Source organism: Bos indicus, chromosome 16, assembly GCF_029378745.1.
Source record: "Bos indicus isolate NIAB-ARS_2022 breed Sahiwal x Tharparkar chromosome 16, NIAB-ARS_B.indTharparkar_mat_pri_1.0, whole genome shotgun sequence".
Lineage (NCBI taxonomy): Eukaryota > Metazoa > Chordata > Mammalia > Artiodactyla > Bovidae > Bos > Bos indicus.
The window spans coordinates 69,898,615-69,923,819 of NC_091775.1; the positions used below are offsets into that span (position 1 = coordinate 69,898,615).

General features: G+C 42.6%; 1 protein-coding gene across 2 annotated transcripts in view; it reads left to right on the top strand.

Moving 5' to 3' along the window:
* Nucleotides 1–25,205, top strand: part of PTPN14 (protein tyrosine phosphatase non-receptor type 14) — a 190,219-nt gene that overhangs the window by 58,818 nt on the left and 106,196 nt on the right. Inside the window, exons 1-2 of one of the 2 annotated variants that reach the window (XM_070768587.1) lie at nt 6,648–6,944; nt 13,840–14,149. In XM_070768587.1, coding sequence (XP_070624688.1) covers nt 13,976–14,149 — 174 coding nt within the window. In that variant the 5' untranslated portion in view covers nt 6,648–6,944; nt 13,840–13,975. Of the gene's footprint in view, nt 1–6,647; nt 6,945–13,839; nt 14,150–25,205 lie in introns of those variants that run through there. The other variant, XM_019976219.2, reaches the window with a different exon arrangement.

Sequence of the window (25,205 nt, forward strand, 5' to 3'; positions counted from 1 at the left end):
TTGTCAGACTCTTTGTGTCCCCATGGACTATACAGTCCATGGAATTCTCCAGGCCAGAATACTGGAGTGGGGAGTCTTTCCCTTTTCCAGGGGATCTTCCTAACCCAGGGATCGAACCCAGGTCTCCTGCATTGCAGGTGGATGCTTTACCAGCTGAGCCACAAGGGAAGCCTTGTGATTAAGTGGCTTTAATTAGTTCTAATTTTGAAAAGGAATGCTTGATCCCAAGTGACTTTTTTCCTTTTGCTTTTACTCAAGGGATGATTATATATGATGCTGAAAGCCATATGGTTAGTGAGATAGTGTTCTAAATATTGATATATATATCAAGAGGGCATATATGGCGAATGTGCATCCTGCCATATAATCTGATGGTGAAAGACTGGACTTTGGAGGGAGCCTCTGGCACCTGCTTGCTTAGGGACTGGCCAGGTTGTATAGTCTGTTGTCTTACCTGTAGATTGGGATTGTGATGATTAATTGATATGATGCATGAAAAGTCTTTAGCTCAGTTTTGGCACATAGCAGTTAATCACTCAAATGATGCTGTGGCTGAAGTGATAAATGATAGCTGATACAATACTACTCCTGAAGGAAGACTGCTTCCAAATTTCCTTCGTATAGTATTTAGGAGAGGCAGAGACTAAGTGGTTTAAAGTAAATTTTTGTGTGTGTGTAATACAATATTCCAAAAGCTATAAAGACGAAGTAGACGTTCTGCTTGCCCTCCATCTCTCTGAGGATGGATGGAAAGGGTCTTCACCTTTTTCCGAGCTTGTATAAGCAGAAACGCTCAAGATGACTGGTGAGCTGTTTTCCCCCTTCCATCATCTTTTCCAGGAAGCCAATAGTTTTAGAATTTTTAATGAGTGTTGCTCTGAGTTCATAGGTTCAGATATTCCTAATTTATTAATAACTGCATGATACCAAAAATACTGTGACAATTACAGAATTTATTTGGTCATAACTCTACTAGGGGTTGTTCTTAGTCCCGCTCTCTGCTATAGATAATGTTTACTGCAGCATCCTTGCATGTAACCTTAAGATCCATTGCTTTTATTTCCAGTTAGTTACCCCAAAGTGGCATTGCTGAGTCAGAATATGTGTTACTTACAGTGCAGAAGGATTTGGGGTTATAGAAGTTGTGTAAAACATTGTTGGTTCCTGCCCTCTAACAATCTAGTTGAAAAGCAGATATGCATTTTTCCCCAGGGATTTCTTTCTTTCTTTCTTTTTCTGCTTATGTACAAAGATTTCAGTAGATGTTGTTTATTTCCAGGGAAATTTGAAATCCTTAACATTTTAAAATATAAATCAGAGCAAAAGGGGGCCTCTTGGATGAGATTTACTCTGTATAGTCTTTGCTGCACTTGTTAAATATGAATTTGTTAGAACTGTATATGTGTAAGTTTTTCAGTTTTTAAGAGCTAAAAGTCCCAATTGCGAACTGAAGTACTTGACATTTGCCCTGGTCCTAACCGGGCTCACACCATAGAGGGCACAGACACCCCCTGTGCAGGGAAAGGATCACGCCATGTGCAGTGTCTCCTTTCTCAAGGCCCAGACTTGCTCTGCGAGATGCAGGCAGCTGAACAGATCTTCAGGTTTGAGGTCACTGATCCTAACACGAAGAAAATGTTCTTACAACAGTGAAGTTACTATGCTATGCTAGAGGTAGACAGATTTTTGTACTGTCACTCAGAACGACTTAGTACAACATACGTTTTAGCAAGTACCCACTGTGTGTGTGTGTGTGTGTGTGTGTGTGTGTGTGTGTGTGTGTGAAAAGAAAGGATAGTTAGGGCGGGTTTGCCATGCATTGGTGCATATGTGTACGTAGTCTTCCTACATGAAGGGACGTACTTGTCGCATGACCATCTATCCATATGTAGAAGCTTTGTTTTCTCCCATTAGTAATTAACATTTGATTGCATCAGTTGGGATTATGCAACTCTCTGACAGCTGACACTAGTTCATACCTGTTTCCATTCTTTCTCCCCTCTGATTCAGCATCTTGGCTCCCGAGAGGTGGTTGTATTATAATACTTTAGAACCCACTTGGCTGTGTTCCTGACTCACTGGGCGTCCTGTCATGGTTCTCCATCAGCGGGACCAGTAATTGCTTGTTTTTCATTCATGTTTTGCCTCCTTATGATGAATAGCCTTAACTTTAAGCATTCCAAAACCATTGATTTGTTGGAAAACTGTTTTTGTTTTTTAATTCTTTGGGGACTTGGCGATAGTCTGGGTTTTCTTGGGCTTCCTGCAATATTCAGTGAAATAACAGTAACAAGGCCAGCAAGAGAGAACAGCCGCAGGGCGGACCACATGCCAGGCGCTGGGCCAGCCCCCAAATGGCACTAAACTCCTATCATTCCTCCAACGGCTCTCTGAGGGCTGGGACTCTTATCACCCCCCATGTTACACATGGAGAAAGTGAGGTGGCTTTGAAGTAGCTTGTGCATGGAAACGAGTCCACATCGGGGCGAGGCTCACTGACGGGGCTGGAGAGACTCGGGAACAAGGCGATGCGCCCAGGGAAGCCAGCGCTGGATGGCGCAGACCCGGAGGGAGAGAGTGGGCAGAGGTGCTTGGCTGCTGCCTCTGCAGAGGAAGTGACACAGATGAGTCCTCCCATCCGAAAGCCCTGGACAGGGAACTCAGGGCAGGAAGGAAGCGGAGGAAAGGGAGGTGTGGAAACTGGGCTGAGGGAGTTCACTTGCTGCAGCCTCTCACGAAGAGCCCCTGCTCTTCATCAGCTTTGTCCCTTCAGGGTGTTCATCCCAAGGCCAGGGGGGTGAAGCAAGTGAAAGGTATGTTTACCTTCAGCCAGTTTTCTTTTTTTTTTTTTTAATTTTCACAAGTGAGTCACATGACCAGGCTGGAAACCCTCGGTGACGGCTCTTGCGATTGTTTCTGAAATTGGTTTTTGAAGAGGTTGTGTGTGACCTGTGCTAGGATTACCCCACTGGGTGGCATAGACCACAGACCAGGACTGTAGGAGGAAAGCCATTTAGGTAAGAGGCCTCGGGGGTAGGGGGGTGTGCCGTGGGTCAAACACGACCTTGTCCTGTTGCCGTGGCCTCTGGATAGAACATGCTAGGGCTGAAAATGGCTCAGCCGCCTCAGGGTCTGCCTGCACCGTGTCTGAGTCATGTATCTGGGGGGAGCAGCAGCAGGCTGCAGAGGGCGTGCCGCAGTCCTCCTGATAGAATGTGGTGGCTTGCTTCAGTCACTGTCATTTTCCTGCCACCAGGTCATGGCTTCCAACCTGCTTCCTGGATTTTATTAGAAATGGTTCCTTGAGTCAGAATGTGGCAGGTCAGATAGTGTCATTAGGAACTGGTGAGATCTTGAGCTCTGCAGCCTTGATGCCCTGTCCTGTGAAATGGGGTGTTAGGAGGCGCCATCTCCTAGGGCCTTTGGAGTTAAAACTCAGCAGGGCACCCCTGGCCTCGAATCTCCTTTAAACACGGAGGCGCCCATCATTGCCTTCTTTATGTTCTGACACTTGCAGGAATCGCCCAGTCTGGTCACTGACTGCGATTGGCTTGAACATTCCAGGACACACATCACCATGCTGTGGGTGTAGACACTGACAGAAGAAAGAGCTGGAATTGAGAGCTGCAGATTCTACGGTCTCTCAAAGAAGGGTGGAGTCTTTAGGACAAAGCATTCCTGGCATGAATAGACAGAGAGAACTCATTTAAGGAGTAAACCCGAGTCAGGTATTTTGATACAGGTGATTATGCAAGTTGGACAGAGAAGAATCCCTTATCTTATGCCCAATTGATTGTTCTCTGTATTTTATCCAACTTGTCACTTTACCTACCAAAAGAGCTATTCCTGTCATCTTTTAAAAATGAAATGAAATACTCCACTGTCAATTTGATCTACTTAGATGTAAGGTTTACTTTGGAAGGGCAAGAGGGGTTGGGTTGGAGGGAAAATATTGACCCTATTTTTCTGTAAAATACCTCTTGCAAAGTAGGCACTGTTATCTGTTATACCAGGTTACTTTCAAAGTACCACTTAAGAAATACTTCTTTATTAAAAGAAAAAAAAAAAAAGCAGCTTCTTAATAAGGAAAAGATGGCAAGCACAAAGCTGTAGAGAGTGGTCTGAGCCCTGACATGCCTGGCTCCAACCCTTAAGACCTGTCTACTCATGGCCAGTAGGCCAGTATTGCTTCACCTCTACCCACCCTTCCGACCCTGAGTTCCCCCACCCCATTCCTTTTAAGCAAATTCCAAACACCATATCATTTCATTGGTAAATATTCAAGAGGTACTTTGAATGCCTTAAAAGTTTAGTTAAGTGAAAAATGGAAATTTTCACATTTTAAGGTCCTTCTTGTGGGAAGAGCCTGTCTCTCTAGAAACCTCAGGGCAGTAATCCTCAAAGTTAGGGGTGGGGAAATGATTTTTTTAAACATTGACCTTGGGGGACCTTGTCAACTGCTTGTTTTCCCAGAGTTGCCTTCTGCAGGTCTCTGTTTCCTCTGCATCTCCCTGTCCTCCCCTCTCCTTCTCCCTTCCCCAGTTAAAAATGGCAGCATCTGATACTTTTTGGAACTGGTTTGCTTCTGAGTATAAGAGCAGAAATAAAAGGGAACCACATGCTTAAGGAAAAAAAAAAAAAAAAGATTCCAAGTAACAGAAGCTTTACCTTCTCAAGAACCATTTTTTTTTTCTTGTTAGTTTTAACCACTATGAATGGGACTGTTTAAAAGTATATTCATTTTCTGCCTTCTTAACCAGAGTCCACTGGATGTTATTTAATCATTCCCTTTTACTGCAGATTGTTTTCAATACAGCTGTTGTGCACACGCTCAGTCATGTCTGACTCTTTGTGACCTCCTGGACTGGAGCCCGCCAGGCTCTTCTGTCCACGGGATTCTCCAGGCAAGAATCCTGGCGTGGGCTTCCATTTCCTACTCCAGGGGATCTTCTCAACCCAGGGATCGAACTTACACCTCCTGTGTCTCCTGCACTGGCGGGCAGTTTCTTTACCACCAGTATCATTTTACAGTTTATCTGTCACCTCCCTCATTGCTGATTTTATGCCCTGCCAAGGTGCTTTTCCTTATCCCTTTTGAATCTGTTAGGGGTGGATTTAGCTATATCAGTTCAGTTCAGTTCAGTCGCTCAGTCATGTCTGAGTCTTTGCGACTCCATGAATTGCAGCACGCCAGGCCTCCCTGTCCCTCACCAACTCTCGGAGTTCACTCAGACTCACATCCATCAAGTCAGTGATCCCATCCAGTCATCTCATCCTCTGTTGTCCCCTTCTCCTCCTGCCCCCAATCCCTCCCAGCATCAGGGTCTTTTCCAGTGAGTCAACTCTTCGCATGAGGTGGCCAAAGTACTGGAGTTTCAGCTTTAGCATCATTCCTTCCAAAGAACACCCAGGGCTGATCTCCTTCAGAATGGACTGGTTGGATCTCCTTGCAGTCCAAGGGACTCTCAGGAGTCTTCTCCAACACCACAGTTCAAAAGCATCAATTCTTCGGCTCTCAGCTTTCTTCACAGTCCAACTCTCACATCCATACATGACCACTGGAAAAACCATAGCCTTGACTAGACAGACCTTTGTTGGCAAAGTAATGACTCTGCTTTTGAATATGCTATCTAGGTTGGTCATAACTTTTCTTCCAAGGAGTAAGCGTCTTTTAATTTCATGGCTGCTGTATAAAGGTATGTAAAGTTAGAGCGAATGAACTGTGAGAGTGTTGTTTCCCCAAGCAAAACTGTATGTTGTTGGACTTAGGGGCCCTGTGATATTTGAATGCTCAAAGGCTGTTTTGGCTCTGTTTCCTGATTTTCAGCCATGTTCTGCAGAGATGTTACCATGTAGCTACCTTTCCCATGGGTGAGGCACCCCTGTGATGGGGCCCTATGGTAGGAACCTTTCTTCTCACTCTAAATACAGCTTAAGAAGGGCTTGAAAGGCCAACTACATAGTGAGTGCATGAGAATGTTGGAAAATGTATTTTTGGACACACTTCTTGCATCTCACCACTGAATGTTTGAAAGTGAGTTGGTGGGAGAGAAATAAATGGATTTTAAAATGTGGCCATTCTGTTTTTGTTGTAGTTGTTTAGCAACTGAAAGAGATTTGCATTTCAGACCTTGCACAAAAATTTTATTTGGCTAAAGATAATTAGACATATGGGTATATGTGAAATTTATAGTAGAGACTAATAGTCTGATTTTTTTACTAAACAAAATGAGCTTCCTTTCTGCTATTCTGTTTGAGTATAATTGCTTTACAGTGTTGTGTTAGTTTTGCTGTACAATGAAGTGAATCAGCTAGAAGTATACACGTATCGCCTCCCCCCTGAACCTCCCTCCCACCCCCTCCATCCCACCCCTCTAGGTCCTCACAGAGCACCGGGCTGAGCTCCCTGTGTTATACAGCAGCTTCCCTCTAGCTCCCTACTTTATACATGGTAGTGTTTATGTGTCAAACCCAATCTCCTGTTTCACCCCACCCTCCCTCCTTCCTGCTGCTCTTCAAAGAGGGAGTCAGAGAAGACATTTTCATCCCCTCTCACCCCATGCTTTTTTAAAACTCCCCTTAGGAAAATGACGTAGCATTTTTCAAAACCAAGCTGTGCCTTATGCAGGTTTATACACAGGATGTGTGAGTTACATCAGTTTTTCCCTTCTCACACCCAGACCAGGGTTACATAGTTCTGTGAGGTGTGCTTGGGAGTTGTGATAATATGGAATGCTGGAGAGATTCCAGAAGCTGTTGGTAAACAAAGAATGCGGCTCATCAACAGTTAGCTTCTGCTAGTGATTTCAGAACTTACATCTTGTGGGGCGGGGAAAGAAGGCAAGTATATGTAATACAGCATGAGAAGGCAAGAGAAAGTGTGATGACCGTCTTGAAGATTTGGGTTTTAATTTCTGTCTTTCATTTTTCTAAACGCCGTACAGGTAATTTAATAAAGAAGAGTAAGCTGTATTTGGTTGACATTATGAAAGATCTCTCTACTTTTAACCCATCATATTTAAAGATTTATTAGATCAGCCAAATAATTTTTTCTGTATGATGATGAAGCTGTCTTTGCTTTATGTTTTTAACTGGCAGGATTTTCACTGATATGTTCAGATAAAAAGAATACAAAGTAATAGAAATTCACAGCTGATAGTTAAAGATGGATATGTACATGTTAGAGGTTTGGGAAATCTGATGGATTAGTCAGGAGTGGGTTTTAGAAGTGACTTTAAAGCTTTCTGTACGTTCTCTCTTACTGTTGCCTATTACATGAAAGGAGTGGGGTGTTTACAGAGCAAATATACCAACAAATTGCTTTCAACAGTCACGGGCACACTGAAACACTGACCCATCAGTAGTTCCGGTGTAGTTTTTGCAGAGAGCTTCTGGGCATATGGCATCTTTCTGGTCTTCAAGACCACACCCGGAATATGGCACATCAAAGGCTGGAGAAGTGGAACTTTTAGAAATCTGGGTAAAACTTTTCCCCCAAGAAGTACCAGGGAGCTAAATAATGTCTCATGCCATTTTTTCCATGGTTTAAGCCTCTCTTAAGCTTCCCCAAGTCAGATTCCTCCAGTCTCCTGAGGTCATCTGGAGATGCCTGTCCTGCCCTGGTTTCAAAAATCTCAACTGTTTTTTTGGATTCATTCTTTCTTTCATCATAGCAACAAATATTTATTCAGCTTCCTGCCATGGCCAGAGCTCCATTTCCAGGTCACAGTGGAGCACAGAGCTGAATCCGATACTGATCTTTCCCTTCAGAATGCTACTTGGGAGCCCAGAGGCCTATGGGAGATTCTTCAGTGTGAGAGAGACTGGGATGTGCCTACGGCTGTAGCTGCTGCTGCTGCTGCTAAGTCGCTTCAGTCGTGTCCGACTCTGTGGACCCCATAGACAGCAGCCCACAGGCTCCCCTGTCCCTGGGATTCTCCAGGGAAGAACACTGGAGTGGGTTGCCATTTCCTTCTCCAATGCATGAAAGTGAAAAGTGAAAGTGAAGTCGCTCAGTCGTGTCTGACTCCTCTCGACCCCACAGACTGCAGCCTACCAGGCTCTTCCGTCCATGGGATCCTCCAGGCAAGAGAACTGGAGTGGGGTGCCATTGCCTTCTCCGAGACACAGTCAAATGAGTTATAAAACCAAAGACAGTTTAGAATCAACCTTCTACCAAAAAACAAGCAAAAGAAACCAAACCCCAAACCAGTTGCTGACACCACGCACTCTACACACGTTATTGCCTGAGATGACAGTCTTCTGACCCACTGAGGATGGGCTGGTAATGGGACATTTCCTCTAATGGCTGGTTCATTTCTGCTCTAGATGTCAGAGTCAGGGGGATGGCAAGAGAGCAGTGCTGGGAGAGGCCGTGATTTTGTTTTACACTTGGTCAGGTTTCACCATGGAATTGTCATTGCTTCATGCTAAACTTTATATTCTTTGTTTTGCCTTTTTCTTTTTAAATTTTTTTTTGAGGGGGAGGGATGTGGGCCATTTAAAAAGTCTTTATTGACTTTGTTACAGTGCTGTTTCTCTTTTATGTTTTGGGTTTGTTTTTTTTTTTTTTTTTTTTTTGCTGTAAGGCATATGGGATATGTCTCCTGACCAGGGATCTAACCCACACCCCCTGCATTTGAAGGCAATGTCTCCACCACTGGACCACCAGAGAAGTCCCTGCCTGTTTTCTCTTTTAAAAGACTTTGTCCACAGTAGGTGCCAAGATCCTCAAGTCCTTTTGAAACACACCTGCTCTGCTATCCTTGAGCAAACCCAGCTCACAGCTAGGGGCATAGGAGGGGAAAACACCCACACTTACTGAGCACACCCAGGAAATGTTTTCTCATTGGCACCTCACAAACACCTGGGAAGAGATTATCTTTACAGGTGAATAAAGCCACTCCAGTACTCTTGCCTGGAGAATCCCATGGTCAGAGGAGCCTGGTGGGCTACAGTCCATGGGGTCACAGAGTGTCGAACATAAATGAGCAACTGAGCACAGTCTGAGGTTGAGTTTATCTTTATGAATGAGTAAACTGAGAATAAATAATTGACACCCATTCTCAGCCTCTCTGGATGAATCCAGTTCTCCTACCAAGGTTTGAGTGTGTCCTGTTCCCTGAGATTAAACTTTGAATCTTAGAACTGCTCAGCTCATTTGGAATTCTCTCTCCTTCTGTTAAGTGAGTGACTTTTTACACCTAAATATATAATGTTGTTGTTGTTGTTTAGTCACTAAGTTGTGTCTGACTCTTTGCGACCCCATAGACCCTGCCAGGCTCCTCTGCTCATGAGATTTCCCAGGCAAGAATACTGGAGTGGGTTGCCATTTCCTTCTCCAGGGGATCTTCCTGACCTAGGAATCAAACCCATGTCTCCTGCATTGCAGGCAGATTTTTTACCACTAAGCAATCTGGGATGAACATAACCACAGTTCCACTATTGAAAATGAAGAAAACCATAAAACATTCATATCATCTCATTTCTACTCCCTATTTCAGATTTCCCTAATGTCTTATGTGTTTTATAACTATTTTTTTTTCCAAGCTCGGTTTTATGAAGGTCACCCATTGCATTTTGTTTTTATAACTCCAGAATTTCTCTTACTCTGGAGCAGTCTGCCTCCAATCCTTTCTGTTCAATTTTTTTTCATGACATTGACTTTTAGAGGAACCAGACCAGTTTTCTTTTAAGCTTTTTTGTTGACAGTTTACCTGGCAAGTGTCTGGCAAAATGAAGATTTCAAAAGTTCTTTAAAACTTAAAATAAGTATTTTCTAGGAGGTGTATTGTCAGATGTTGCACCTGATGTACCATTTTCTGTAGCTAGTATATTTGAAAAGAATCTTTAGTTATAAAAATAAGGCAGTTGTAAAATGTTAGAACAATTCAGAAATACAATTGGCCCTTTGTAGCCACGGGATCCACATATGTGGGTTCAACCAATTTCAGAAATATTTTTGAAAAGGAAAGTTCCAGAAAGTTCCAAAAAGCAAAACTTGAGTTTGCCAGACTGGCCAGCTCTTTCCAAAGCATTTATATTGTATTAGGTATTGTAAGTAATCTAGAGATGAATTAAAGTATAAGATAGGTTCTTTGCAAACACCGTGCTGTTTTACATAAGGACTTGAGCATCCTCGAATTTTGGTCTCTGTTGAGGTCCTAGAACCAATTTCCTGCAGAGACTGATGGATGATTATACAATATATGAAATATAAAATGAGAGTTCTGCTTGATACCATCACCATGGGGCCCTGAGATAACAGTCATTTTGGTGAACTTACTTTTTCCCCCATTTATTTGTGTGTTTTTGCTCATTATAAAAACAGTGTTTATCTGTGCACGTTGTTGTACGGTGTACTTTTAATCCCTGTATTATGGATCGTGTCCTGTCAAATATGTATTTAAAAGCAGGGACTGTGTTTAGCAGTGGCTGGGATACATGTGCACCAAGCCAGCCGCATTCTTTCTTAGGTATTCAGAGTGACACACCCAAAGGTGAAGTGCCGGCCCAGGATGAGAAATGTGACTTGTGCCCACAGAGCAAATATTTTTCTCTCTCTGAGCCTCTCTAGTTTTTCAGTATAGGGATCGAATCTTGATGTCTCCTGCCCTGTGTTTTAGCAAGTTCATGGAAATGTGAGAGGGGTAAACTCTTTAAGGACTCCGTAGTTGAATGCTGATACTCTCTCTCTTTTTTCTCCTTTTTTGGGTGGGTCCCTCCGTGTTTTTTTCTGCCGATATCAGGAGATCATCAGGTTGGCCTATCTTGGAGGTAAACACGACACTCTGCCAACATAAAGTGATTTAGAAACGTTCATCTATTTTACCAAGCCCAGGTCTCTTGCATATGTATTTTAAGCCTTCATAAAACATGTACCTGTCACGCTAAGGAATGTGCCGAGGGCAGACATCAGAGGCTGGCCCAGGGAGTCTCGGGAGTGTGTTTGGCTGTGTTGTAGGGTTGTGTCCTGACAACCTCCTGGCTTGAGGCCTGGGGTGATTTCTGACAAGGAGTGATTTCTAAATATTGAAGCCATTAGAATTATTAATTCAAGAATTCCTGCAAGTAGCTATTCCTGTTTGTCTATCTAAGTGTTGGGGGCTCAGAGGTAGCAGCCTGACTTGGGGAATCAAATTAACAAAACGATCATATGAACAGGAGATGGTTCTTTATGCTTCATGGGAAACAGAAAGTTGAACAGAGAGGCCATGTGGACACGTCTGGCTTCTTTGGAAGATGAGAGCATTGGAAACCTTCCAGTGAGAGCCTTGCTGGCACAGGGCGGATGGTAAAGCTGCTTTTGTTGTTGTTATTTTATTCTTGTGTTGTCCATGGCAATAATGTCATCACTGGCATTCATGGGACATCTGGGGGTCAGTAAATCTTGTTATTAGTGAGTTAAATTTGGTGTAGTTTGGTGATGGGCTTTTGCATCAAGCATTTTGTAAAGGAATAAAATGAGAATAGGGTGGTTCCCCACATCTGTCTAAATATTTGGTGAAAAAAGGATACAGCTGTGATTTTAAATACATTAAAGAATTCATGTATTCACTTTTTCTTAAAAAAAAAAGTTGCAGACTAACTCATCATTAATTACTAATTTATAATTAGTAATTAAATGCATATTCATCTCATTTTCTATCACCCAATAATAAATAAGATAATACAGTAAATAAAATAAGTATAAGTATTAAAAATAAAGACAAATAATGTTAAAAGAGGAGCAAGATTAGATTTTAAGTTCAGGATCAATGAATTGCTTAAATTATTGAATCCCACTTTTTCCATCTGTAAAATAGGGATTATAAATCAACACCAGAGAGCTGGTAATGGGGTTGAAATGAGACAATAAATTTAAAAGTTTAAAAAAAGTTCAAATTTCACTCCTTCTTTCTTGAGCGGACAGGCTGTATTATGTAACAACCTAAATAGGAAAAGAATTTGAGAAAGGATACATGTATGTGTATAATTGAATCACTTTGTTATAAACCAGAAACTAACACAACATTGTTAATCATCTATACTCCAATATAAGATAAAAAGTTTATCTAAAAAAGAATAGAGAAGAGACTTAAGAAATTTGAAGTTAATGATACTTGAAGCAAACTTTGTGATAGCTGGGTAAAGAGGGGCAATGAGAGATAAATATCTTATTGAACTCCAAGTATTGCTGCCCATCTAAGACTTCTCCAACCTTATGGTTACACTGACTTCAATACAAGCTGTTGGATGGTTTTAATAGAAGGTTGGTTCTTAAGTAAACATAATATTTTATTCACTGTGTTTTCCCCGATCATTAAAGCAGTGTTCACAATAATAAAAACAGAAAATCAAGAGTAGTCAAAGGAACATTAAACCACAAAGTCTCTCATAATTCTATTCACCTGAAACAGCCATCATTAAAACTACCATGGGTACACTGAAGGAGCTTCCCAGTGGCTCAGAGGGTAAAGAATCACCTGCTGTGCAGGAGAGACTTCAGTTCCTGGGCCGGGAAGATCCCCTGGAGAAGGGCATGGCTACCCACTCCAGGCAAGTATTCTTGCCTGGAGAATTCCTGGCGGGCCGCAAGTCCATGGGGTCACGGAGAGTGGGACACAACTCAGTGACTAACACTTTCACTTTCATACATTGAAAGAGATTTTCTTTACCTGCGTTGTCATAAGTATTCAGTTTTTAACTCAACCAGAGTTAATAGAGTAACTTTTCCTTCTGTCACCAGTGATCTCGCAGCACACGTTTTGGTTACCTATTTTTTTCAATTATAAAAGCGATGCTCTGTAAGTAGATTAAGAATAAATCTTTGTTAGAACACACAGAAAAGTAAAAGATTTCTCTCCCAAGAAGCAGCCACCAGCAGTTTTCTGTGCATCCTTTCAGAAACACTTAATATATACACAAGAATATGTCTTTCTCTACGTATTTTTAATTTTATGCAACTGGAATCTATGCATACAGTAAGCATCTTGCTTTTTTAAATTCCATTTAATTCCATGTCCTAGATTGCCACACTAAAAACACTAGCTACCTAGCCTAATTCAAACAACTTTGCAAATGATATATTTATTTCATTTGTCAGTGATAATACATTTTTACACTCTGTGGGTATAGTACTACTTATGCAACCAATCCTCTGTTGATAGAGAAAATGTTTCATTTTATGCTATATGTACATGCTAAGTTGCTTCAGTCATGTCCAACTCTTTGCAGCCCTACAGACTGTAGCCCACCAGGCTCCTCTGTCCATGATTCTCCAGACACAATACTAGAGTGCTACTTATAAACAGTTTTTCAGCAGATGTCCTTTTCAAACTTGGACAAATGTATCTCTAGAAAATATTTCTTGAAGTAGTTCAGAGAGTAAAAGGATATATACATTTAAAGTTTTATGTATTATTAGTAACCAAGCTTTGTTTTTTAGCATTTCATCAGTTTATACTCTCACCAAAAAATGTTACCCAGCATTTTCCTCAGTGATGGGTATTACTAATTTTTTTTTGTCTGTGCCTATCTAATAAACGAAATATGATCTCTTAAAAAATGTAAATTGAAGTTGCATAGACATTGGTTTGAATACTGGCTTTGCCATGTGGGTTCTTGGATGAGTCCTTTCAATTCTCTGAACATCTATGTCTCTAGCCATAAAGTGGATCTTGTCATATCACCATTGTAAGATAAGGTCAAGTGCATGGGTTCCACCAAGGCGCTTGGGAGCATCAGTTTGCAGGCTCTTGAATCTGGGCCTCAGGGGGGATGTGCTCATGTGGGAGGAACGTGTGCTGCCTGGAGCTTCCCTTCCAGCCCGTAACCTTGCTGCTACATTTGTGTTTGCAGCGACCCTCCGGAGCGCCACGCCGGGCATGGACGCCTTTTTCCGCACGGGTGGTAGTGCCCCATCACGAAGCTGCTAAGGCCATCTCAAGGGCGTGGGCGCCAGGACACGAGGGCAGCATCCCAGGCCTGCAGAGCCATGCCTTTCGGCCTGAAGCTGCGCCGGACGCGGCGCTACAACGTCCTGAGCAAGAACTGCTTTGTCACCCGCATTCGCCTGCTGGACAGCAGTGTCATCGAGTGCACGCTGTCTGTGGAGAGCACGGGGCAGGAGTGCCTGGAGGCGGTGGCCCAGAGGCTGGAGCTGCGGGAGGTAAGGGCGCGTGTGTGAGGAGTGGAGCGGCCACAGCACAGCCCGGGGACCCGGCTTGTCAGCCTCAGCCTGGTTTCTAAGCATCCTGTGATTCCCAGCATGGCCTCCCTCGTAACACCTTTCGGTGGATGCGGGGACCTGCTCTGATGCTGTGAGAAGCAAGGATACCCCCTAAGAGCTTGCATGGGGCTGGGGGCGGTTGGGGGGAGGAAATAAGGGTGTGTGTGTGGCAGCTCCCTTTGCTTTCAGCCCATGAGGAGGCTGTAATGAGAGTCTCCTTCCCTAAGTCATTCACTCTCTTTAAAAATAATCAAGTGGGGTAGCTGGGGTTTTGATGTTCCAGCTACATATCAAGGAGAAAACTCCCACATACAGGGTGGATATAGCTGCTTTTATTTTTCGTTTGTTTCTATACTATACTCTTCAAAGAGGGTAAAAGAAAAAAGCATTTATTGCGAGCATGACCATTGAAGCTTTTTTTGTGGGAGCTTGTAAAATGGGAGTTTTGTTCCTCTTAAGATTCCTCATGACCCATGTTTTCTTTGGGCTTTAAGCAAACCCAGGGTTCACCATTTAGACAGTCACATTACCTCTCTTTAGAAGAGACTCTTAGAGCAATATGCCCTTTGGTAATAAGCAAGCCCTGCTGTTTTGCAGCCTTATAGACGTTCAGGAGAAGAGACTTTTGAGAGAGACCCACTCAGGCATTTGTTTCTTGAGAGCTTTGTAGGCTGGTAGGTAAGGGACCGTGGTTGAATGGTTGCCAGCGTTGAAATGATGGCAGACCCCTGAGAGTCAAGCCCTCCTTATGGTAAGGAAGAGCCTGTGATTGCTGTGGGCCCTGGGATATCATTGCCCAGTTCTCAGGGTGGTCCCTCTGAAAAATGATCACATTTGATCTGTTTCCTCACCTCTCAGGATCCACACCCTCTTTCCATTTGCACAAGGAGTTGGGGTCAGGGAAGGTCTTCCTCTCCCCTTGGCACCTACCGCAGGCTGCCTCTTATCCTCTGAAGGACTGTTTCACCTGAGCGCTTGTTTCTCTGACTGGTCTTCATGTTAATACATTGGTTTCGGTGTTCAGGTCTTCCTTGACTTTTCTTTTCCTGTGGAGGAGACTGTCCTGCCCAAAGGATACATGTAGCTTGGTAACTGACACAATTGGATAAGCATGTGAAAGGTTCTGACCTTGGTGGTTGATAGTTGGCTCTTTTTACCTTATTAATAGCACATTGGGGTGTACGCATTTAAGCATCCGTGTGTAAATCGGCATAAAACATGCATGTTTTATAGTTTGCTGCTGCTGTTAAGTCTCTTCAGTCGTGTCTGACTCTGTGTGACCCCATAGAGGGCAGCCCACTAGGCTCCCCTGTCCCTGGGATTCTCCAGGCAAGAACACTGGAGTGGGTTGCCATTTCCTTCTCCAGTGGATGAAAGTGAAAAGTGAAAGTGAAGTCGCTCAGTCGTGTCCCACTCTTAGTGATCCCATGGACTGCAGCCTACCAGGCTTCTCCATCCATGGGATTTCCCAGGCGAGAGTACTGGAGTGGGTTGCCATTGCCTTCTCAGCTTTGTATTAAGAAAATGAAATAAATTTTTATTTCAATTTTGATATACATTAATTACAATTGGTGTTGTATTAGATAACTTAAAAATAGACTCTAGGGGGGAATCCCTGGTGGTTCATTGGTTAAGACTCTGTGCCCCCAATGCAGGGGGGCCCAGGTTTGATCCCTGGGCAGGGACCAAGATCTCACATGCTACAACTAAGAGTTCACATGCCACAGCTAAGACCCAATGCACCCCAAAAACAAAAACAAAAAGCCCAAAACATTGTAGGGGGTTTCCTGGCAGTCCAGTGGTTGGGACCCCATGCTTCCATGGCAGAGGACACGGGTTCAGTCCCTGGTTGGAGAACTAAGACTCTGCAAGCTACATGCTGTGGTCAAAAAAAACCCAAAAAACATAGGCTGTATTTTTTAAGGCAGTTTTAGGTTTATAGCAAATTTGAGTGGAAAGCACAGTGTCCCGCCCACAGTGCTTCCCCACGATCAACACCCCACAGCAGGGTGGCACCTTTGTTACAGTCAATGAACCCACATTAACACATCATATCACTCAAAGTCCGTAATTTACGTGAGGGTTCACTCTTGGTGTTGTGTGTTCTGTGGATTTTGGCAAATGTACAATGATCTCTGTCCATATGGTAAACTTGTTTTTTAATGAACAGTGACTTTTTAAATATACTCAAGCGTTAATGAAAAAGGATACGTGTTTTAGGGTTAAACACATATTCCTCTTCCAGCAAAATGAAAGGTCATCCTGAGGCACCTTGGGTCACCAAAGGCCTCGTTGTCTCTCTGCTGGCGTTTGACGGTGTCCTGTATGACTCCATCCTCCTGTTACTGAATGCAGGTTCCTGTGTTTGATACACAGTGAGGCCAAACCGACATGTCTGAGTTTGGGGCCAAAAAAAGGTTTATTGCAGGGCCAAGCAAGGAGAACCGTGGGCTTGTTCTCAAAAATCCCTGAACTAATACGGTAAACTTTTCAAAGGTCAAATCTGGTTTTGAGTGCACGGCTTTGCTGCCATTTCGGTTCCCAGGCCTGGTTCATGTGATCAGTAAACAGTTATCTCCTGGGGAAGCAGAATATGACAGGGTCTCTGCTCCCAAAACCCCAAGAACTGGGAGAATAGGAAAAACAAGAAACAAAGAAAGGGAACATCCTGTGCCAAGGTATAGAAACAGGAAAGAACATGGAATTTTCAGGGAAGGGCAGAGGGCAATTTGTACTGATCTGTGTGCGTGTGTGTGTGTGTGTGTGTGTGTGTGTGTGTGTGTAGGGGTTATGGAAGAGAGGAAGGAGCAGGTGGGTAGATAGGTGGAGACCACTTTTGAAGGGTTTGATGTGTCTAAGTACTTTTAACTATTAACAGATCCCATAGGACATTGTTCCTAAAATGTGTCACGAAAATAATTAAAATAATCACCACCTTTGAATGCAGCGTGTGCTATGCTGAGCACCTTTTGTTGATCAGCTCATTTAATGCTTCTTACAAGCCTGCCAGGCGACTGACTACCCTTGCCATCCACTTTTATGGTCCTGACTCCACTGTTTCTAATTCCCAGGGATGTGTGGTGGCAGAGAAAGGGGCCGTGGTAAGATGCTTTGAGAAACACTCTCATAAGTCCTGCAGTTAAAAAAAAAATATGTGTTGAGCTCGGTGTTGCACAGTTATTTAAGCCTTCTAATAAATACTCTTTGACTCCTTTAGAGAATAAAACACTGCCTTGAAATAGAAAGCCATCAAAAGATTCCAAGCTGAAGCATGGCACAGGCACCTTGCCTTGTAAGAAAGAACCAAGTGGTAGGAAAATGATGGGGACTGGAGTGGCCGGAGGAAGTAAGTGAGCACAAGTGTGAGCCACTCAGTCGTGTCCGACTCTTTGTGACTCCATGGACGATAGCCCGCCAGGCTTCTCTGTCCGTGGGCTTCTCCAGGCAAGAATACTGGAGTGGGTTGCCTTTCCCTTCTCCCAGAGATGCCAATTAGACATAACAAGAACCTGGTAAGAGGAAATAAAATGAACCCTTTAAGAAAAAAAAATTTAATTCTTTTGAATGAGTTCAGAAAAAAAGGTATGAGTTTCTGACTGGGAACTTTTATTAAGGAGGAGACTTGAGAGATACAGGAGGCTCAGAAAATTTAGAATTCTGATAATACAGCTACAATATATTTGAATCAATGATTTTACCCTTTCCCTTACCCCCAAATAAAATCTTGTGTGGAACTCCAATAGATAAGATGGAGCTGCTCTGTTTGCTGAGGGGATCGATAGGATTTTCTGGAGTCCCGTCTCCTTGTGCCTTTCCCACCCCCCACATGGCTTGAAAAATAACTGCCCTAGATTGGGAGAAAAATAGCTAAAAACAATGCTGCCTTATGATTAACTCTCATATTTGAAAAATAAAAACATGGAGAACAGCAGAGTTTAGTGGCTAGGAATGTGAACTTGAACCAAACTGTCCGAGTTTGAATCCTGGCTCTGTCACTGACTTGCTCTGTGATCTTGGGTAGTACCCTGTGCTTTTGTTTTCTCATCTGTGAATGCAGATGGTAAGAGTAGCAGCCTCCATGAGCTGTTGAGAGGATTAAGTGAGTTAGTTTTTGCAAAATTGCCACTGTATCACAGTGTTGGGCACACAGGAACCACTCAATACAGTGGTCTCCTTGGCAAGACAAACCACTCAGATCAGACAAAGAGAAATATCGTATGATATTGCTTATATGCGGACTCTGAAAAGAAATGATACAAGTGGACTTATTAACAGAAACAGACACAGACTCACAGACTTAGAGAAGGAACTTACGGCTGCCAGATGGGGATGGTGGGAGGAGGGGAGTTAGGGAGTTTGGGATGGACATGTGCACACAACCATCAAGGACCTGCTCTGTGGCCCGGGGAACTCTGCTCAGTATTATGCAACAACCTAAATGGGAAAAGAATCAGAAGAGGATAGATAGCTGCATATGGATAACTGAATCACTTTACTGTACATCTGAAACTAACATAGCATTGTTAATCAAGTATTGTCCAGTATAAAATAAAAAGTTAATAAAAAAGATATTACCCAGGCCCCTCCAGAGATTGGAGTCTCTCCCTTTCATAAGTCTCCTTGTTGCATTTTTAGGTGGCTCAGTGGCACCCCACTCCAGTACTCTTGCCTGGAAAATCCCATGGATGGAGGAGCCTGGTGGGCTGCAGTCCATGGGGTTGATAAGAGTTGGAAACGACTGAGCGACTTCACTTTCATTTTCACTTTCATACATTGGAGGAGGACATGGCAATCCACTCCAGTGTTCTTGCCTGGAGAATCCCAGGGATGGGGGAGCCTGGTGGGCTGCCGTCTATGGGGTCGCACAGAGTCGGACACAACTGAAGCGACTTAGCAGCAGCAGCAGCAGCAGTCATAGAAACTATGATCTACCACTGAGCCAAAATCTTTCAGTTCCTTGAACAGTTACTAATTTCAGATTGTGCTGTCCAGTAGGATGGCCATTGGCTACATGTGACTATCGAGCGCTTGAAGTGTGGCTAGCTTAAACTCACATGTGCAGTAAGTATAAAATATACAGCAACTTTTGAATATCTAGTATGACAAAAAGTTAAAATAATCTCATTCATCATTTTTATATTAATTACATAAGTAAGTAAGTCAGTGTTAGTCACTCATTCGAGCCCGACTCGTTGTGACCCCATGTACTGCAGCCCACCTGGCTCCTCTGTCCGTAAGATTTTCCAGTCCAGGATACTGGAGTGGGTTGCCATTTCCTCCTTCAGGGGATCTTCCCGACCCAGGAAAGACCCAGGGAAGAAGTTGCATAATAAAAGCATAATACTTAGAATGACCATTTTAAATAAAATTTATTGAAATTTGAATTTTACTTCTTTGTACTTTTTAAAGTAGCTACTAGAAAATTTTAAATTAAGTATATGGCTCACATTATATTTCTGCTAAATACTGCTGCTCTAAGAAAAGCAAGGAGGCCACTTTAATAGTAATAAGGAATATAAATAATTACAATAAAATGTAAAAATATGCTGGAATTACTTCCTTTAGGAATAATCTTGACTACATTTTTTTTCCTGAGTTATTTTTGTTAGAATGTAATTGCTTTATAAATTTGTGTTAGTTTCTGCTGTACAATGAAGTGTATCTGCTTTGTATAGATATATCCCCTCCCTCTTGGACCTCTCTCCTACCCCCACCCCCATCCCACCCATCTAGGTTGTCACAGAGCCCAGAGCTGTGCTAGACAGCAGGTTCCCACTGGCTGTCTGTTTTTGCATATGGTAGAGAATTGACTATACTTTTTCCCTTGAGGCTCAGAGGGTAAAGCATTTGCCTGTAATGTGGGAGATGTGGGCTCCATCCCTGGGTCGGGAAGATCCCCTGGAGAAGGAAATGGCAACCCACTCCAGTATTCTTGCCTGGAGAATCCCATGAATGGAGGAGCCTGGTAGGGCTACAGTCCACAGGGTCGCAGAGTCAGACATGACTGAGCGACTTCACTTTCACTTTAATTAAAAAATAATAAATTAAAGAGAGATAAATAATAAAAGTACTTGAGACTATTCTTCCTGGCCATATTCTATTCAAGACAGAAAACTTTTTTACTAGGAAATCCAGCACTTTGTGGAAGGATGAATTTGATAACTCTTGGGTCTCTTCTAAGGCTGGAATAAGAGTCCTGGTTTTAAAGGAGCCTAAAAAATCCATAACCGTTTCATAGCGTTGGTGATTATCCTTTAAGTTATCCCCCTTTTCTTTTACAAATTTGTATTTTCATCTTTACTGAAAGCTGATTTATCCAAAGCTAGAAGTTATGGTAGAAGCGTCTCACATTTTGCTATTTTCATAATGGCTAGAGTTTATAAAGGTACAGCATCTTAACATGCATTTCCTTTCATCAAAGTAAAGCTAGCCTGCACTAAAGACATTGCTATGGCTTGATTTTATGTTAATCTTTTGGGAATTGGAAATTTATCTGTGATAATGGGAGTCCTCGAACACCTCATTCCCTGGCCCCGTGAGATAATAGCAGAATTTGCTGGGTTTTATAGCCAGCTTAAACGCATCTAGATGTGTTTGTATTTGCAGGGGACTAAAATAATCAACCATGATTAAGAAACGATTGAAGAGTAGGCTGCTGGGGAGATTTCTGAATTTTGTACTGTGTTTCCTCTTTGTAAAGATTATAATGTGAAATCTTATCAGCTTAATGTCAATTCTGTAAGGTAAATTGGCACCGTGTCTGTTTTCTTGATAGACAGATTGTAGGTGAGGTAATCCCCTGGTCTTCATCTTTTTGTGCATTCGAGTGAGTGGTATAGCCTCTGAAGGAGGGGTTTTTCTTGGCTAGATTTGCTTCTTGGGTCTGTGTTACTCTGCAGTTTCTTTTCCTGTACTTTTATGAAGAGATTGCCTAGGAAAATGAAGATGGTCCAGTTGTTAATTATAGACGTGTCAGTTATAGAAATCCCAGACTACCAAGAGTAGAGGTTGATTGTGCATAAGTTGTTTTTTGCAGTTATCCAACTGATGTATGGTGGTTTATTTTCCAAAGCTATTGGAATTTAATTGCGTGAACTGCTATTTCAGAGTCTGTGTCTAGTCATCTTTTGAAGTATTTTCCATACCTCAGTGAAGGTTTGAATGCTTGTATGTAATTCCTCTATATTTTATGTGGAGGCATCTCAACCTTTCTGCTTCTTAATTTACAACCGAACTATATGCTCCTACAGAGAAACCCTTACAACCTAATGCAAGGTATTTTAAACTTTTGCTTCTGGATGATTACCTCTTCAGAATGCTTGAGATAAGATCACTGGATTTAATCCCTGGTCCCTAGTAATTGCCAAAACTGTGTCTGTAACCCTTATAAACAGTTAGCATTTAAGCTGTGCTGTTGGTCACAAAACTAGAAAAACAAAACCCTAAAAAAAATAAAAACAAAACCTTACCCTCATTAATAGCTACTATGGGGGATAATACCATTTTTACAGATAAATGGACAGCAAATCAGAAACATCTCAAATTGTTTTTAAAGGCCTTCTTCACTATAGTCTTTTGATGATCCCACAAGAGGGATCTAGCTTTCACGCTGGAGGATTTACAGGCCAATCTGCCACTGAAGAAACCTATTTTTGTGGGCTCACATACACTTATGCTTTCCTGTTAATATGCAAAACTCCAAACCAAATAAACCAGGAAGCTACTCATATGAAAATGACAGTTTAGGGTGACTCTTCTTCCATTGTTATTTTAGTCGTGCATTTTTAGCAGTTGATTCAGAGATGTGGTTCCTCTCCCTGGGAACTGGTTCTTCTGTCTTCTTTTTCTTATCTGCAGTGAACGCGTTGCAGAATTCACGGCACCAGAGCTGTTTTTCTCTAAAGAAAACTAGAGAAATAAAATGGGATTTAGAGCTCACACAGAGGTATTGTGAGGCTTAGATGGACCTGGCTTATGTTTGGTGCTTTGGAGATAAACCAAGCAAGTGTCTCAGGCATTTTACTTGGGCAGTGCGGTAGAATCCTTTCGGTCGTGGAGGAGGGGGTTTCTGTTCGGAATCCACCACGTTTTCTTCAACCGCGTGGCACTGTTTAGCAGAAGAGCTCAGCTTTCAGAATTCAGCTGGAGTTGAAATTGGCAGGTGGCTGATGCACAGGCCTGGTGTGGCCTCAGCTGGGCTGGATGGGATTAGTGAGCCCTTGGATGATACACAGGAAGTTAACTGGCGCACGTGTTAGTCTGAGTGAGAGGTTAGGTTCCGGTTCTGTTTCTTGTGGCGCACTGTGAGACATGGCTGAGTAAACGTGCGGCCTTGTGAACTTGAATAGAGCAGGGTAATAAGAACTTGGAGACAGGGTCTTTCTCCTCTGTTGAGCTCTCCAGAGCAGGCATATGGCAGAGGAAGAATAGGGAGGGGTGAGGTGGGAATGGAGAAGTTACTTGGAGCAGAGCTTTACGAAACAGTGTCAGATGGTGTGGATAACTGAATTCAGCACTTCTAAACTAGGTCGTTCTGGCCATAGCAGGTAGAAACTGTGTCCTCCAGGTTATCTGCCTCTTCTGCACTGTAACCCCATTTCTTGAATAGTTAAATAATGGTTTCTTTGGATAAATGCATGTGAGTCACCCGGAAATACCCTGTGTCTTGTGGAAAAGGCTGTACCGCAGCAACAAAAGTATCTTATGCCATGGATTAGGTTTTGACATTAAAAGTGGTCTGCCTTGTTATTTGGAATTCTATATTATTAATTATAGCTCAAGACTATTTCCACACCATGATTCTCTTATACCTCGTCACCTTCCTTTTCTGTGTGTGCACATGCGCACACATGTATATCTGGGGGTGTATGTGTATTCCATGGAATACTTTCTCAGGGTGTTTTTTCTTTCTTTCTTTTTTATTTTGAAGAGCAGAGATCAGGTCTCGTTTAATGATTGGGTGGGAAGGAGAAAAGGAAACTTAAAATACTGGTCTTTAAAGCACAGGAGAAGTAAAACTTACCTTTTTTTTTTTTTCAAAATCAATTATAGAATGTTTATGCAGTTATTGTGGACCCTTTATAGTTTAAGTGCTACTAATTTGAGTGAATGTTACAGTTTGAGTGAAGTAGGGACCGTAAAATCATACCTCCAAATGTCAAGACTGTTTTTAGTGAGAGGTGATAAATCATGGCTGGCCTGCAAAGCAGTTGCAAAGTTTGCCCTCACTTTCTCCACCCAGGCTTACAAAAGGGCTCTTTTCCAAGTAAAATAATTATCACATAGCCCATCACTGCTTACATATATTACCTCATTTATCATATACAGACTCACTCCTAGTCATCCAGAATACTGTGGAATACCCTTATACGGCACTGTGCTCCATGAAGGAATTCGGTGCAATGCAGAACTGCATTGGATCTTTTTCAGATGGTTTATTAAATTAAATCCCCGGATTGCCTCATCTTCAGGCTAGCCTAAGCCCACGTGATAGATCCCCTCGGAAAGCTTCAGAGTGATATTCCAGTGTCCCATAAACACCTTTAATGAGACTCTTAAAGAAACTCTTTGGGGAGACACTGCTTTGTGATGTTTTTCTTATACCTTTTAGATTTTTATGTTACTCGTAGACCTTCCAGCTTCTGCTTTTGCCTGCCTCTTCTCCTTTATTTCCAGATAACTTCTATTTTCTGATTCTGTGGTTGACAGGGATGCCAATAGCGGCTGATGACGAAGATGCTTGAGGCTTGTCTGCTTTTTTTTTTTGTTAGTTAGGGTGATGATCGTGGTGATACATAGCTGCAACAGAAAGCACCATTTGTGAAGTAGTTATGTAAGGTGGGCCACGCACATGGTGGACGGTCTTTATCTCATTTATGCCCCGAACAGCCTGTGGCTGATGGGGGTAATCACCATCCCCATTTCGCAGAGGAAAAAGCTCCGAGACTCTGGGAGGCTCCATCACTCATACAGTTACAGAGACAGTGAGTGTAGAAGCTGAGAGATGAACTGACGTCAAAGCCTATTTTCTTTCCGTTCAGCCACATTTCATTTCTTCTATATCATCAGTCACATTGGAACAACTAATGGACTCGCTGGAGCTGGAAATGAACAATAGGGTCAGAATCCACTCAAGCAAGTTGGCCTAAGTTTTAAATAGAAACATAGCCTTGGTTCTGTTTGTTGGCATTTTGTTGCTCGAGAAATGCATAGATTTCTGGTGTTGACTTGCCCTGTGAAACATCGTGGAGGAAACGGTCCCATCTGAAAGCTCACACATTTAAAAATATCCTTTAGAATATTTAGATCTGCAATTTTATATAGGGAAGGATATGTCTGGTTTTCTAGTAAACTCAGAGTCAAGACTTGATTACACATTTTGGTGGCGTGGTGACAGGATTGATGTACTGTATCGTTGAGGGTGCAGCCAGCTGTAGTGGGAACTTGGGCACAAAAATGCCTTTGGAAATTAAACATTGTAATGAAATCATGCCTTTGAAGGCAGATTTCCAGGTGTGCTGTAAACCATTCTAGGCTATAATTGAAATATAAAAGAATGCTTCAAAAGCAGTGATCAGTTTTTTTTTTGGGGGGGGGTGACTGCTGTGCTAATCCTGAAATCCTAGCATGAATTAATATAAAGACAGGATTGGATGCATAAAAGTACCTGTTTTAATCATTTAGCACATTGTTCAAAACTCAACCAGTTGAGGCTTCAAGTCCAAGGGTGAAAAATCTCACTTTCATCTATCAAATCCCCCCGCACTGATCTGCCAAGAACAGCCACTGGGGGCTCCTGTGGGCAGCTGTGAAGAGCAACTCCTTCTACTCTCCACGCTTAATATGGGGGAGAGACTCGCTGCAGTTATGTATAATGAAGTGGTCGAGGCCGATGTTTTTTAAGGTACTTCATTAAAGCTCAAACAGGGTGAATCCGTTTTCGGTTCAAATCAGGTACCCTATGAAAACATTCTGCGCTGCGGACGCTTGACGTTGG